Source organism: Mastacembelus armatus, chromosome 17 (assembly GCF_900324485.2).
Source record: "Mastacembelus armatus chromosome 17, fMasArm1.2, whole genome shotgun sequence".
NCBI classification, from domain to species: domain Eukaryota; kingdom Metazoa; phylum Chordata; class Actinopteri; order Synbranchiformes; family Mastacembelidae; genus Mastacembelus; species Mastacembelus armatus.
In genome coordinates, this window is record NC_046649.1 from 4,068,161 (window position 1) to 4,082,084 (window position 13,924).

The following is a 13,924-nucleotide window of genomic DNA, read 5'->3' on the forward strand; positions in this document are numbered from 1 at the left end:
TGACTGGCTAGCATTTGTATCCATAGCACAGGCATGTGGCTCTAATGGTGAAAAAAGGTGTTGGGAACCACTGATTGATCTGTTAAAACAATTTGCATTTAGAATCCTTGCTAATTTACATAAATGCAAAGGCCACTATATAGACACAAGGTGAACTGTGTCACAGCAGGGGTAAAGAGTGTATTATGATGTGCAGTTAATTAAAGCAGCTGTCACAGCTGCTGTGAAATAAACAGCACAAAAGTGGCAGGGCCTGGAGTAATGACTGCACATTAATGCAGCACTGACTTTATTCTCAAACACATCATTAGAATCTAAAAATAAGAAAATCTTGTTGTCCAGCCTTTTCACCTGCCAAAACACACCTTCATACAAAGAGATAGAGAATGAGAGAGCTATGTCTCTCATCATCATAATCAACAACATTGAAACAAAACTTAATCTGATTAAAAATCATTAAAACAATCCAGTGAGTTATAGTTCCTTAAATATCCTCTGAGCAGAGAAATAGAACTGACAAAAAAAAGAGACCTTGCAACTTAACCAACTGCTTTCTCATTAACACTTCATCCGCACACAGACACACGCACAAAATTTGGATCCAAATCAATATTTTCAACATACATATGCCAGGAGGAGCTGTTATTGTACAAATGAATATATTTTTTATTTGTTTTTTTAAGAATTTGACATTTTATTATTTTAAGGACTAATAGATGGTGGATTTCTATCCTACAGGTCTGAGTCTCATGGTGAGGGAACAATGAAAGTTCTTTAATCGTACACAGTTATTCAGTCTGTGCCTGTTAAAAAAGCAACAAACAGCTTCAGGCATTGATTTCTTTTCTTTAGCTGAATAAAGCATCCTGAACTCAAGTTGTTATCACAGTGTTCAACATCACTGTCCTGCATTCTGAATCACTTTATTGTGTGTTGGACGTACATCAAAATGGAAGGTTGATATTCATACCATTAAAAAAACCAGTGGAGAATTTGTTGTTTGGTTAGTAACCCTTCATTTGTAAGCTAATTTCTTCTGGCTTTGGTTGTAGAAAGATACTGCAATTACAAGGTAAAAAAAAAAAATCTATTGTCTTTGACAGCTCAAACACTTATGTTACAGCAATTTACACTTGCTCCACAGCCTTTTGGAAATGACGGTAAACACCATCTTTACAAAATGAGAAACTAAAGATGAAACTGCTGAGATGGGAACTAGACAAAATCCCTTTGGAGTATATACACTTGCTAGCATTGTTCACAACACTGTTCCTGCCCAAATTTCCTCACTCATACACACATTTTTAATCCAAATCAGACCACTATGGTACAGCCAAAAAGATGTTCTTATCAGTACATAACACTGTCCTGTTGTTCCTTACAATAGATATTGAAAGCAAAAAATGTTCCATCATTCAGCTGTTTGGGTTTTTGTTTGGAATGCTAAAGTTTAGTTTAGGTTTAGGTGGTCTCTTGTTATTGAGTCCTCCTTGGGTTAAGGTTGACTTGGCTGGCCTGGATTCATTTACAGATGAGTCTGGAGGTTTCTGTGGCGTGTCAGCACAAGGGCTTGTTTGAGGTTTGATGTAATTTTCTCCTGAGATTAGCTCAGATACAGAGGTTTGTCTCTCTGAAGACTCCTGTTAGCACAGAAGAAAAACAAAAACAATTCAAATAAAGATGAAAAACAGCCATAAGGACCAATGCAGTGAGTAACAAAGGAATTGTTTTGACAAGTGAAGATGCTAAAGCAAATTTAAAGAAGACCCTAATAACAGATCCAACTTTATAACTCAAAGTATCCTTAAGGTTCTACCCAAACAACACAATTTAGGGAAATATTACCTTGAAATGCTGATACAGGTAAATAATTTTCATATAGAAAAAATACCAAGTATTGAAGCCTACAGTCCACCTAGCCTTAAAGAGAAACCTTACACGTTGTTCTACAGGACAGGGGAAAGTTGAGGAACATTCAGCTTTTTGCAAACATCCTCTGTGAGTGACAGCCAAATGAGAACTAATCACAATCTTGGTTCCTCGAAGTGAAATTGAGTTTTTCCTACTGCACTGCATAAGCTAATTTTAATGGAGGCAAATTTATTTTTAATGATTCAGCGGGAACTAAAAAAGACATGTGAAGTGTGGAAACAGCTGTCCTTTTGGAGCCAGGTATGTAAATCATGTGCTGAATGCAACACACCCACACAGAACTGCAGGTTGACAGAAGCCCAGATACAGCAGCTTCTTTGTATCTGTATGTGTGAATGTAACTGTAAAACTCTCATTACTCCAGTATTCCTATATTGCTCTCTTCTGAACGTTTTAACATCTAGATCTGTGTAAAATCAGCTCTACCCACATTCACTGACAGCTAAAGCTGCTAGCTTGGCCTAAGCATAGCACATCTACAGCAGAGGCATGGAAGAGTGACACAATGGGAGATATAAATAAATGGTAGTGAAGTTGGAAATTAGCCCCAAACACTGTAATACTGTATTACTGGTTTGCAAGTAGTACCACAAGTGATAATATTTGATAATATTTCTACAATAAAATCTTTCAAATGCTATACTGCCCAGAGTGCAGACAGTTGATGTATGTATATGTCTATGTGCAAAATGAACATTCAGTCAAATCAATACCAAATAGATAAATATAATATAAATATAATCTTCACGTAGGTAGAATTTATTGTACAGCTGTTGTTTTAGGCAGCATCAGTTTAGCTAGGTGTGCCTAAAAAAACTGGCATAATATGCATATAATTTACTAACGTTACTGAAGTGGATTTGTTGTTAAGCTTCTATTTATATGAGTACTGTCATTAATTATTGTTTTGGTGCCCTGTCTGGTTCACCAGTACATCACTGCAACAACAATGTGGGAACTTAAATCGATAAGGGGCTACTGGGTTTTTGAAAACCTGTAATAGGTCTAGATATGAAGGACTGATACCTACCCATTCCCATGGTAATCAGTGCTCCAGTCCAGAGAGGGGTGGTGGTTTGGTGTGTGTCGACCCAGCTGGTGGTAGTCTACTGATGATGACATTACTGCTCCACCATTAAGCATGCCACCACCTACTGGCTGGTACTCAGACTGGAGGGAGGAAGGGTAGCCCTGAAATTCAGAGAAATAAAATAATTTGGCTGCAGGGAGAAAATCCATGTATGCAAACAGCATTCTGCAGCATTTGTATCTAACCATTTGTGGAACTTTACGAAACCACCAGTTCAACCCACATCACACTGTGACTGGCCAGCTGTGTGGAGGTGAGGGAGCAATTTGACATTGTACTTCTCTATGTGGCTCCTTCATTTGCTTCACAACAATTAATTCACTTCACGAGAACAACCTGAGTGCAACCGTTTGAATGCTTTGCTGGAGAGACTTTAATCTTCCCCTTTTCTATCACAGCTGGCTTTTCACTGAGCGGCTATAAACACATCTGATTTCAGGCAGGTCACACAGCACATCTTATATTTTTCTCAAGGAGACAGATTAAAGTAGTTTAACTCTAAATGACAGCATTTACATAAAAAAGCTCGCTCCTCAGTCAAATCTGAACACCAAGGCACAATGTGTAAAATTTTAGAATTTAGTGTGACTTATGCCACGAAAATCATTATCTTGGATAATTACAAATAAAGATGACAATTAAAAATTCATAAACCATTCACTTAGAAATCATAGTAAAAATGCTCACTTCTGTTAAATTTGTTTTTCAAAATACCATAATCAAGTGATAGCTGTCAGTACATTAATGAATAATTTGCCAAAATGCAAACACAGTTTGGAACTTTGACATTAGAAAACAAAAACTAAATCCTTTACATGCATTTGCATCTTTCTGTTTAAATGTGGGAAGTTTTTATTTTTTCAGGATTGGTAGCATATTTGCTTCCTCCTTCAACTTGTATTAGTCTATAGGCAGGTGATGGTTTCTGCAAACCAGCCTCTAACACTTCTTTGGCAAAATGGTTTCTGATGAAGAGGGATATGAACAAAGTCATGAATGCAACTAAAGTTGAAAGGAAACAGATCAGTCACAGGTTCATCAGCAGTAATTAGTGTTTTGAGTGTCTTAGTGATTTTATTATCTGCCAGGAGGGGGGAGAAGAGCTGAGGAAAAGTGAAGATGAAACCGTAAGACGAGAGGACGAGAGGAGAAAACGGGAAGAGGAGGAGGAGGAGAAGAGAGAAAAGGAACTGACCATCTCTCTAACCATAACTTGCTTGAGGGAGGAGAGAGAGATGGGAAAAGGGATAAATGAGTGAGTGCAGTGGCAAAAAGGGCAAGGGTATGTGTGTGGGAGAGAGAGACAGGGAGAGGCTGAAAGGGAAGTTAATCTGAGTGTTGTGAGTGAAAAATGAGAAAGAGGAGGACAGCAGGTGGTTGGGTGCTCCCCCTTCTCCCACCCCTCTCGTCCTCTACCTCACCTATTCATCCATTGTTGAGCAAATTCTTCTCCTTCACTCCTTCACAAAGACCCCATCTGCCTCTTTTGTCTCTCTCTCTCTCCTCTTTCCCTCGTTTTCTCCCTTCCCCCATCATTTCCCACTCTTTGCTCAGATAAAGAAAAAGTTCAGAGCTCTGTCGCCACGTCTTCTCCTTTTTCCTTCACTTTTTCCTTTTTTGGTTTGCTCCTTTTTTTCACTAAGAATATGCAAAATGGGAGGACAGACAGGGGATTATGGGAGTTTGGGATTTAAAAAGGGGATAAAGTGGGAAGTAGGATTCAGTCCATCCCCCAATTTTTAACTATTTTGAGGAGACACTCTCCTGTCTCACACTGGACTTATCACAAGTTCATATTTCTAACCCTGTCACAGCTATGTCTTCCTCTTCCTCCTGTTTTGATAGAGCAACTATCAACACAAAGACACAGACTCAAGTGCTGACTGACTGATGACTGACAGTATTACGTGAGAGGTACATAGACAAATACAGGCCAAAATAGAAAAATATTAAAGACTAATCTACCTCAATTCAATTGCTTTGTTTCTACTGCTGATTCTATTTTTTATCTCCATCCACCTTACAGCTTCTAAATCAGCAAGTTCCCTCAAGGAAAGACTGAGCCATGTTTGTGTAAATGTATAAAATTCTTGATGACCCATTGTGGAAAGCACAATTTGAAGAGTATAGGTGGAACAATAGCTTTGTCACACTACAGGCAAAATAAAATGAAGTGTGCTAAAAATCAGTATGCATACCAGAAAATGCCTCATCTCTGTATTAATATATTATCATCCATTGTATTGTGCAAGGAAAGAGAAATGCTGTTTAACCATAAAAATTAAAATAACAAAAATGAAAAACGCTATGTTTATTTATTACATGGTCTTCACCTGCAAAAACAGTAAAGAATAAAGGCAAATGTGTAGCACTAATTAAGCATAGTCCATGGCTAGAATCATCACATACATGTGATAAATATAAATGTAGTTGTTATGAACCTTAGTGAATCAATTCTAAGTACTTAAAAATGTTCCAAGCACCTAATCATTTTCTCATGCAGTAAAACCAGGGAACCTTTAAGTGTCCATAAAAAAGAACGGTCACTGAGCAATTGTCTCTGCCCTGGTGAAGACCCTGTATGGTTAAAACAGGCTGGCTTCTTCAGTAAGATTTCCCTCTTTGCTCAACCGGAGGGTAGTTCATTTAAATGACATGGGGAAACTAGAAATTGTCTAAAATATTAAAAGGCATAAAGAGGGCTTAATATATGAGACACATTTCGTGTCATTTTAACGTCTAATATAGTAAATGACTGGTAGCAAGTTTTATCCAGTTCACATTAGTGATCATTAGTAAATAACAGTTACACAATGCAAGTCTGGAGTCTTTGAGTTACTCTCTGTTTCAAGAGCATGACAGACACTGCAATGAACTCAAACACTGCAGCTAACAGATCTGTTCAATTTTTTGCAACTGATTTAAACAATAAAACATCCAGATTCAGTGGTTCTGCTACACATTCTCATGTGTCTTGTTGAATTCTGCAGACTTGCAGATAAACATGGACATTTAATGAAAATACAATTATTCTACAGGACAAACTGGAAGTAGTGTGCAAAACTATTTGCAGTGCTGTGATATGACACATTAATGTGTACATTCATTGTTGGCTATGTAACATCAGGTGTGTGGGCTTGTGCTTGGCTTATTTTTTTAACATAATGTAGTTGCTCAATGGGCAGCATGGTGGATGAGTGGTTAGCACTGTTGCCTCACAGCAATAAGGCCCTGGGTTCACAATCCGTCAGGGGCCTTTCAGTGTGGAGTTTGCATGTTCTCCCTGTGCTTGTGTGGGTTTTCTCCAGGTACTCTGGTTTCCTCCCACAGTCCAAAAACATGTATGTCAGGTTGATTGGTGACTCTAAATTTCCCATAGGAGTGAGTGTGAGTGTGTGAGGTTGTTTGTCTCTATGTGGCCCTGTGATGGACTGGTGACCTGTCCAGGGTGGACCCCTGCCTTTCACCCAAAGAGAGCTGGGATAGGCTCCAGCAGATCCCTGTGAGCCTGGTTAGAAATAAGAGGGTAAAGATAATGGATGGGTGGACTGAGTGTCTGCCAGCAAGTCTAAACTAAAAACCCGTTAGCATGTCGAATTTAGCTAATTTACAGGACATGTGCAACGCTGTCCAATTAGAACTAATGTTCAAGGGCCTCAGGAAGTTGGACTGACAATGTGTTTTTTACCTTTCCCCCACAGACAATTTTCTCTTAATCTTTGGGTTTTTGATATCCCTGCGTTGTCCCTCATAGAGCTGGAATTGGATAGATGTGCCGTTTGAAGGGCACACATTATGTACTTCTGAGTCAAGTCTTGAGTTAATTAGGGGCATATTGCAAGAAAAATTATAAATAAATCATAAATATATATTATCAGTGTGTGACTGACCTGTGTGATGGCAGTGGAGTGTGTCATTCCCAGTGAGTGTACACTAAGCTGCTGGTGCTGATGGTGTGGACTGTGCAGTCCTCCCAAATGGGCTTGGGTGTGGAGGGGAGGGCTGACCTGGAGGGGAGGGGTGGAAGCCACACTGCTGAGGGACAGAGCTCCCTGATGGGGAACAGTGGCCCGTGGCACGGTCCCTCTGGAGGACAGAGCCTGGAGCTGTTGGTTGATCTGGGTGTGAGGGGGAGGCAGGTGGGGGCTGAGGCCAGGGCTTGAGGTATGGGAAGGATGCGATGGGTGAGGGTATGGCATGTACATGCCCTGATGCTGAGGGGGAGGGAGAGGGTGAGAGTGGCTGAGAGAACTGGATGAAGGGTGGTGGCCTGGGTGACCAGTGTAGACTGAAGGTTTGGGTGTAAACACTGAGGTAGAGGAAGAAGAAGAAGGTGAGGAAGAGGAGTGGGGTGGCTTCATTTCATTCAGTGGGGTGGCTTCACTGTAACTCTGGAGAATGATAAAGAGTGGTAAAGTAAATCATTTTGCAGTTTTTCCAGTCTTACTTATTTAAAGGCATTAGTTTAATATTAATAACTTGAATTATCAGTGTGTGTGTGTGTGCGCGCGTGTATAGTACCTGTGAGACCAGGCTGGCTCTATAGGCAGCCAGTTGTTTCAGATACTCCTTCTTAGCTGTCTCTGTCTTTTTCTTGTACACCTGAAACACAAACAATTTACTTTTTTTAAGATAATACAGGCAACGTCAGTGATGGGTTAGCATACAGGCATATAGCCAAGCAAAATTAAAAAAGGAGGACCTACCTGTTTCTGTTCTTCTCCCAGGCCATCCCACATGGAGGCCACAATCTTTGACACTTCACCAAATGTGGCATTAGGGTTCTGGGCCTTGATGTTGGCTTGTGTGTCCCTGAAGAACAAAGCGTAGGCAGACACTGGTTTTACTGGCTCATTGGGGTCTTTTCGCTTCTTCTTCTTTGGTGTCTTTGTTTTTTTTGAAATTTCCATTGTTGCTGGCCGCTTCTCTGCCACACTGCCATGCTAGAAGAAGAAGGAGGTTGAGTAAGACACAGCTGCAGGTCAAAACTGTAAGAGAAAATGAACGGTCCTGTACTTGTAGAGCACTTTTCCACACTCAAGTGCACTCAAAGCACTTTTACACTATTTGCCCATTCACCCATTCGCTCACAATCACTCACTGGTGGAACAGCCACAAGGGGTAACTTGATGTTCAGTGTCTTGCCCAAGGACACTTTGACACGTGGGCTACTGAAGCCAGGGATCGAAACACCAATCCTTTGGTCCATGTCTGACCTGCTCTACTCCACCTCTATCTACAGCCGCTCCACAAATGTGTCAGGATGGATTAACCCTTTATGACCCACCATAGAACAAGTCAGCCATTGCATATCTTTACATTTTTAGATGCTGTAGTGCCATTTGTGGAGCATTTCAAAATGTTATACATCAATACAATCCTTATACCCCAAATTTTAAGGATAAACAACTTACTAACTACATAAACTGCTAAAAAAGTGCAATAAGCCACAACAAATAAAGACTTTTTTTTTTTTTTTTTTTTTACATGCATTTTTTTTCATAGTGTGATGACGTATATGGAACGTAGGAAGTACCGTAACCGGCAGATCCTACAGCAAAGCCGCAGTTTGCATTATAGTGGTTTTGTTTTGTGTGCATTTTTACGAGATTTGTGCAAGTTCATTTGCAGTAGGAAGCAGTGCTCTGGGACATGTTGAATGCACGATATGAAAGCATAGCTCCTCCACTTTTATATGCAAAAAGAATTATTGCTAGATCTTATTTGGTTGCAATTCTACATGCATTTAAAAATAGATATGTCAATGAGATTGCGGGTGCAGACAGACTGCGTTTGATTTTGTAGCAGCCAGTTTTATGAAAATGAAAACTACTGTTCCTGATTAATGTCAAGTTACTCTAACCTAGCCACAAAGATGAACTTTTGGGGAACTCCCCACCAGTCAGCAAAACTGACGAAGCTTCTCAGATGACTGATTAAAAATCATCATACATAAACAGCAATAACAGCACATCAGTGATTGGAACCGTTCTGCTCAAAAATGTTTCGACAGCAACTATAACAAATACATAATCACTAGAATTTTTTTTGTACTAATTGCAGCTAAAAGACATATGTTCAAATGGCACAATTAATTGCCAATTATATAATTCCAGATTGTCCTTTACCCAGTGCCCAGCAGGTGAGCTGAACAAGCAGAAGCGTGGATTTAACTTCATACAAATAATAAACAAATAAGGAATATGATAATAATAAATGAATGAAACATTTTTATGTAGTGTAAATTTCTCTGGAATTCAACAACTGCTTTAAACCTCAGCATGACAAACAAAAATGCTTCAGACTTTTGCCACAATTTCACCCTGTAATTTGTGCTAAATTACAAGGAAATAACAGCCCTACTGATTAAAACTGAAACATTGTAAAGTCTGTTTTGGCAGATATGCAATGAAAAAATAATGTGTAAATGCCTCCTGTGTAGACAAAGTGTAAGTCCAATTTTCTTTTAATGTATTAGTCAGAGGAATAATGTGTTGCTAATGTACTGTCCACAATTTTTATGATTGTACAGTTTACTACAGTCAACTGTAGCAGCTTAGTTTCCTTCCACCACCCAGTCATGTTTTACAGCTATGTAATACATAGCTGTCCTATTTTCAAGTCATCCATCCATCCATCCATCCATCCATCCATCCATCCATCCATTATCTATACCTGCTTATTTCTATTTAAGGTCACAGGGATCTGCTGGAGCCTATCCCACTTCTCTTTGGGTGAAAGGAAGGGGTACACCCTGCCAGTTATTTTCTGTTCTATTTTGAATATTTGAATTCAATTCAAATCAATTTATTTGTATAGTGCCAAATCACAATAAAATCATATCAAGGTACTTTGCATAGAAACTACTAAAGCTCAGTCTGTTATTCAAGTTTAAACAAATTTGTTAAACAGATCGATTTCTGTTTATCAGGGTTGGCCAATTCCAGTTCTCCAGGGTTACTCCCCCGCTTGTTATCTCTGTGCTATGCACTGCTGATTACGTGGATCAATTGTGTTCAGTCAATCAGGAGCTTGTCCACCCCTCATATATATGAAAACATTTTTCATAACGATAACAAGGTCAATTTACAATTGTAGAGGCCAATGCTGAACAAAGACACAAGGTTACTGCTGCTTTAGCCATGGAGATCACTATCTGTAACAATAAAATCTGATACATGCCTATCATTAAAAACTAGACATTATTAACTTTTATTGTTGATGTCACAGAGCAAAGGGACTTGTGAAATGTATATATTTTAAAAAAGGGAAAAAATAAGAACTTTTGACTGATAGGTATTTTTTACTTTTTTACTCCTTTTTTTAATCTCAATGCTCCTGAAAATATTGTTTAAAAAATATTCAGTTAAGTAGCAATAAAACTTTTGCCGACTTTTAAATGAGCTTTAACTTTATCCACTTTCAATTCAAAATTACATTTCTTTATAAAATTTCAGAATGAAGACATTGTACATAAAATTTGTTTTTGTAAACTCTTGTATAAGTCAAATCATATCTAATATATGTAGGGTATATTTTGTCTCTGAGAATACAAATTAAAAATTAAACAATTAGAAATTGAAATAAAACATTTTTATAGAAATAAATTTGTGGTTACTCCAATATAAATAGGATTTAACAACTGTGATTCAACTCTCAATATGTCATGAGATTACAGGCATATTGATGAGATGAGAAATGAGATAAGATAAACTTTATTAATCCCCATAATTCAGGAACAGTACTCATAATGCATTGAGCAGAAGATACAGTGGGTAGGGAAAGTATTCAGACCCCTTTAAATTTTTCACTCTTTGTGTCATTGCAGCCATTTGCCAAAATCAAAAAAGTTCATTTTATTTCTCATTAATGTACACTCAGCACCCCATCTTGACAGAAACAAACAGAAATGTAGAAATTTTTGCAAATTTATTAAAAAAGAAAAACTGAAATATCACATGGTCATAAGTATTCAGACCCTTTGCAGTGACACTCATATTTAACTCACATGCTGTCCATTTCTTCTGATCCTCCTTGAGATGGTTCTGCTCCTTCATTGGAGTCCAGCTGTGTTTAATTAAACTGATTGGACTTGATTAGGAAAGGCACACACCTGTCCATATAAGACCTTACAGCTCACAGTGCATGTCAGAGCAAATGAGAATCATGAGGTCGAAGGAACTGCCCAAGGAGCTCAGAGACAGAATTGTGGCAAGGCACAGATCTGGCCAAGGTTACAAAAGAATTTCTGCAGCACTCAAGGTTCCTAAGAGCACAGTGGCCTCCATAATCCTCAAATGGAAAAAGTTTGGGACGACCAGAACTCTTCCTAGACCTGGCCGTCCAGCCAAACTGAACAATCGTGGGAGAAGAGCCTTGGTGAGAGAGGTAAAGAAGAACCCAAAGATCACTGTGGCTGAGCTCCAGAGATGCAGTAGGGAGATGGGAGAAAGTTCCACAAAGTCAACTATCACTGCAGCCCTCCACCAGTCGGGGCTTTATGGCAGAGTGGCCCGACGGAAGCCTCGCCTCAGTGCAAGACACATGAAAGACCGCATAGAGTTTGCCAAAAAACACATGAAGGACTCCCAGACTATGAGAAATAAGATTCTCTGGTCTGATGAGACCAAGATTGAACTTTTTGGCGTTAATTGTAAGCGGTATGTGTGGAGAAAACCAGGCACTGCTCATCACCTGCCCAATACAATCCCTACAGTGAAACATGGTGGTGGGAGCATCATGTTGTGGGGGTGTTTTTCAGCTGCAGGGACAGGACGACTGGTTGCAATTGAAGGAAAGATGAATGCGGCCAAGTACAGAGATATCCTGGAAGAAAACCTCTTCCAGAGTGCTCAGGACCTCAGACTGGACCGAAGGTTCACCTTTCAACAGGACAATGACCCTAAGCACACAGCTAAAATAACAAAGGAGTGGCTTCAGAACAACTCTGTGACCGTTCTTGACTGGCCCAGCCAGAGCCCTGACCTAAACCCAATTGAGCATCTCTGGAGAGACCTGAAAATGGCTGTCCACCAACGTTCACCATCCAACCTGACAGAACTGGAGAGGATCTGCAAGGAAGAATGGCAGAGGATCCCCAAATCCAGGTGTGAAAAACTTGTTGCATCATTCCCAAGAAGACTCATGGCTGTACTAGCTCAAAAGGGTGCTTCTACTCAATACTGAGCACAGGGTCTGAATATTTATGACCATGTGATATTTCAGTTTTTCTTTTATATTAAATTTGCAAAAATTTCTACATTTCTGTTTTTTTCTGTCAAGATGGGGTGCTGAGTGTACATTAATGAGAAATAAAATGAACTTTTTTGATTTTGGCAAATGGCTGCAATGACACAAAGAGTGAAAAATTTAAAGGGGTCTGAATACTTTCCGTACCCACAGTATGTATTCATGTTGAAGAAACAACAAACAAGAATTTTACTTTGTATTTTTAAGTTTTTTAAATTGTAATGTTAAAAATTGTATTCTTACAGAAAACGATACATACGTTAGATATGATTTGACTTAAACAAAAATACAATTTTGTATACACCATCTATATTGCCTGCACCTGTTGATCGCAACGTACTATAATTACAAATTAAAGGAGCACCTCATGCTTGAAATACAGTTATTTCTGCCAGTAAATTATTTATGACAGTAAATTAACACATATAAGACGCTTAACTATATAAGTCACGGGAGAAGCCAGAGAACTAAAAAAGACGAGACTTATAGTCTGGAAAATACGGTCTACAGAATACCAAAGAATTGGTTAAGTGCAAATATTTTATGGGAGAAGTGGTATGTTATCTAAAAGAAATGCATGGGTGCTGATTTTTGGCTATGTCTGTCTGTCACAGAGTTCTATAAATAATCAATGAGAACGATAAAGTTGATAAATATTATTCAAAATGATTTCATGTTCTGGCAGCACGCTGGTTAGCACTGTTGACTCACAGCAAGAAGGTTCCTGGTTCGCAACCCACCAGGAACCTTTCTGTGTGGAGTTTGCATGTTCTCCCTGTGCTTGTGTGGGTTTTCTCCAGGTACTCTGGTTTCCTCCCACAGTCCAAAAACATGTATGTCAGGTTGATTGGTGACTCTAAATTGCCCATAGGAGTGATTGTGAGTGTGTGAGGTTGTTTGTCTCTATGTGGCCCTGTGATGGACTGGTGACCTGTCCAGGGTGTACCCCTGCCTTTCACCCAGAGAGAGCTGGGATAGGCTCCAGCAGATCCCTGTGAGCCTAAATAGGAATAAGAGGATGGATTTCATGTTCCAAGAATATGAGTAGTTAATTTGGTCCTTGTTGCAGTTTGAGAACCTAACAACAATGGAGCTTGATTCCTATCTAGTTAATGTGTAGGGAGTATTATGACACATATAATTAATACAACAGTTATTCATTGCTACACACAGACATGCCCACTAACCACAAATGACTGCTACAGCTAAGAGACTTCTGACTAATAGAAACAGCAGTTTTGCAGCAGCAGTGTTTGTGTGTGTGTGTGCATATCATCTTTACCCTGAGTCCATCATCATTCTCATCCTCATGTGCTGAACTGGAGGGAGATGGTGTGGCAGATTTACTACCAGGAGGTGAAGGAGATGTATGGGTAACGGAGTTCCCATTTAGCCCCAGTTGGGATTGGTTGATGGTGGACAACTGACTTTGTTGACTCATGCCTGATTGGCTCCTAGGTCCAAGAGCTGCTTCAATTGACTGCTGGCTGCTGGTAAACCGAGAATCAGAGTTCACCATCTGCTGCATCTGTGCAAAGACAACACGCCATAATGACAGTTAATGACTCTGATGACTTGAATGGTGCTCAACCAATATACATAGAATATTCCCATCCAAATGCTGGACTTCACTATAACAAATTTTCTTTCTCA

General features: G+C 39.3%; 1 protein-coding gene across 1 annotated transcript in view; it reads right to left on the reverse strand.

Annotated features, from left to right (window-relative positions):
• Positions 1-309: 309 nt before the first annotated feature.
• Positions 310-13,924, reverse strand: part of tox (thymocyte selection-associated high mobility group box) — a 45,829-nt gene continuing 32,214 nt past the window's right edge. The window contains exons 5-10 of the mRNA XM_026312582.1: positions 13,554-13,799; positions 7,729-7,965; positions 7,544-7,624; positions 6,913-7,413; positions 2,963-3,123; positions 310-1,640 (exon numbers count right to left, since the gene is read on the reverse strand). Coding sequence (XP_026168367.1) covers positions 1,604-1,640; positions 2,963-3,123; positions 6,913-7,413; positions 7,544-7,624; positions 7,729-7,965; positions 13,554-13,799 — 1,263 coding nt within the window. The 3' untranslated portion in view covers positions 310-1,603. The remainder of the gene's footprint in view (positions 1,641-2,962; positions 3,124-6,912; positions 7,414-7,543; positions 7,625-7,728; positions 7,966-13,553; positions 13,800-13,924) is intronic.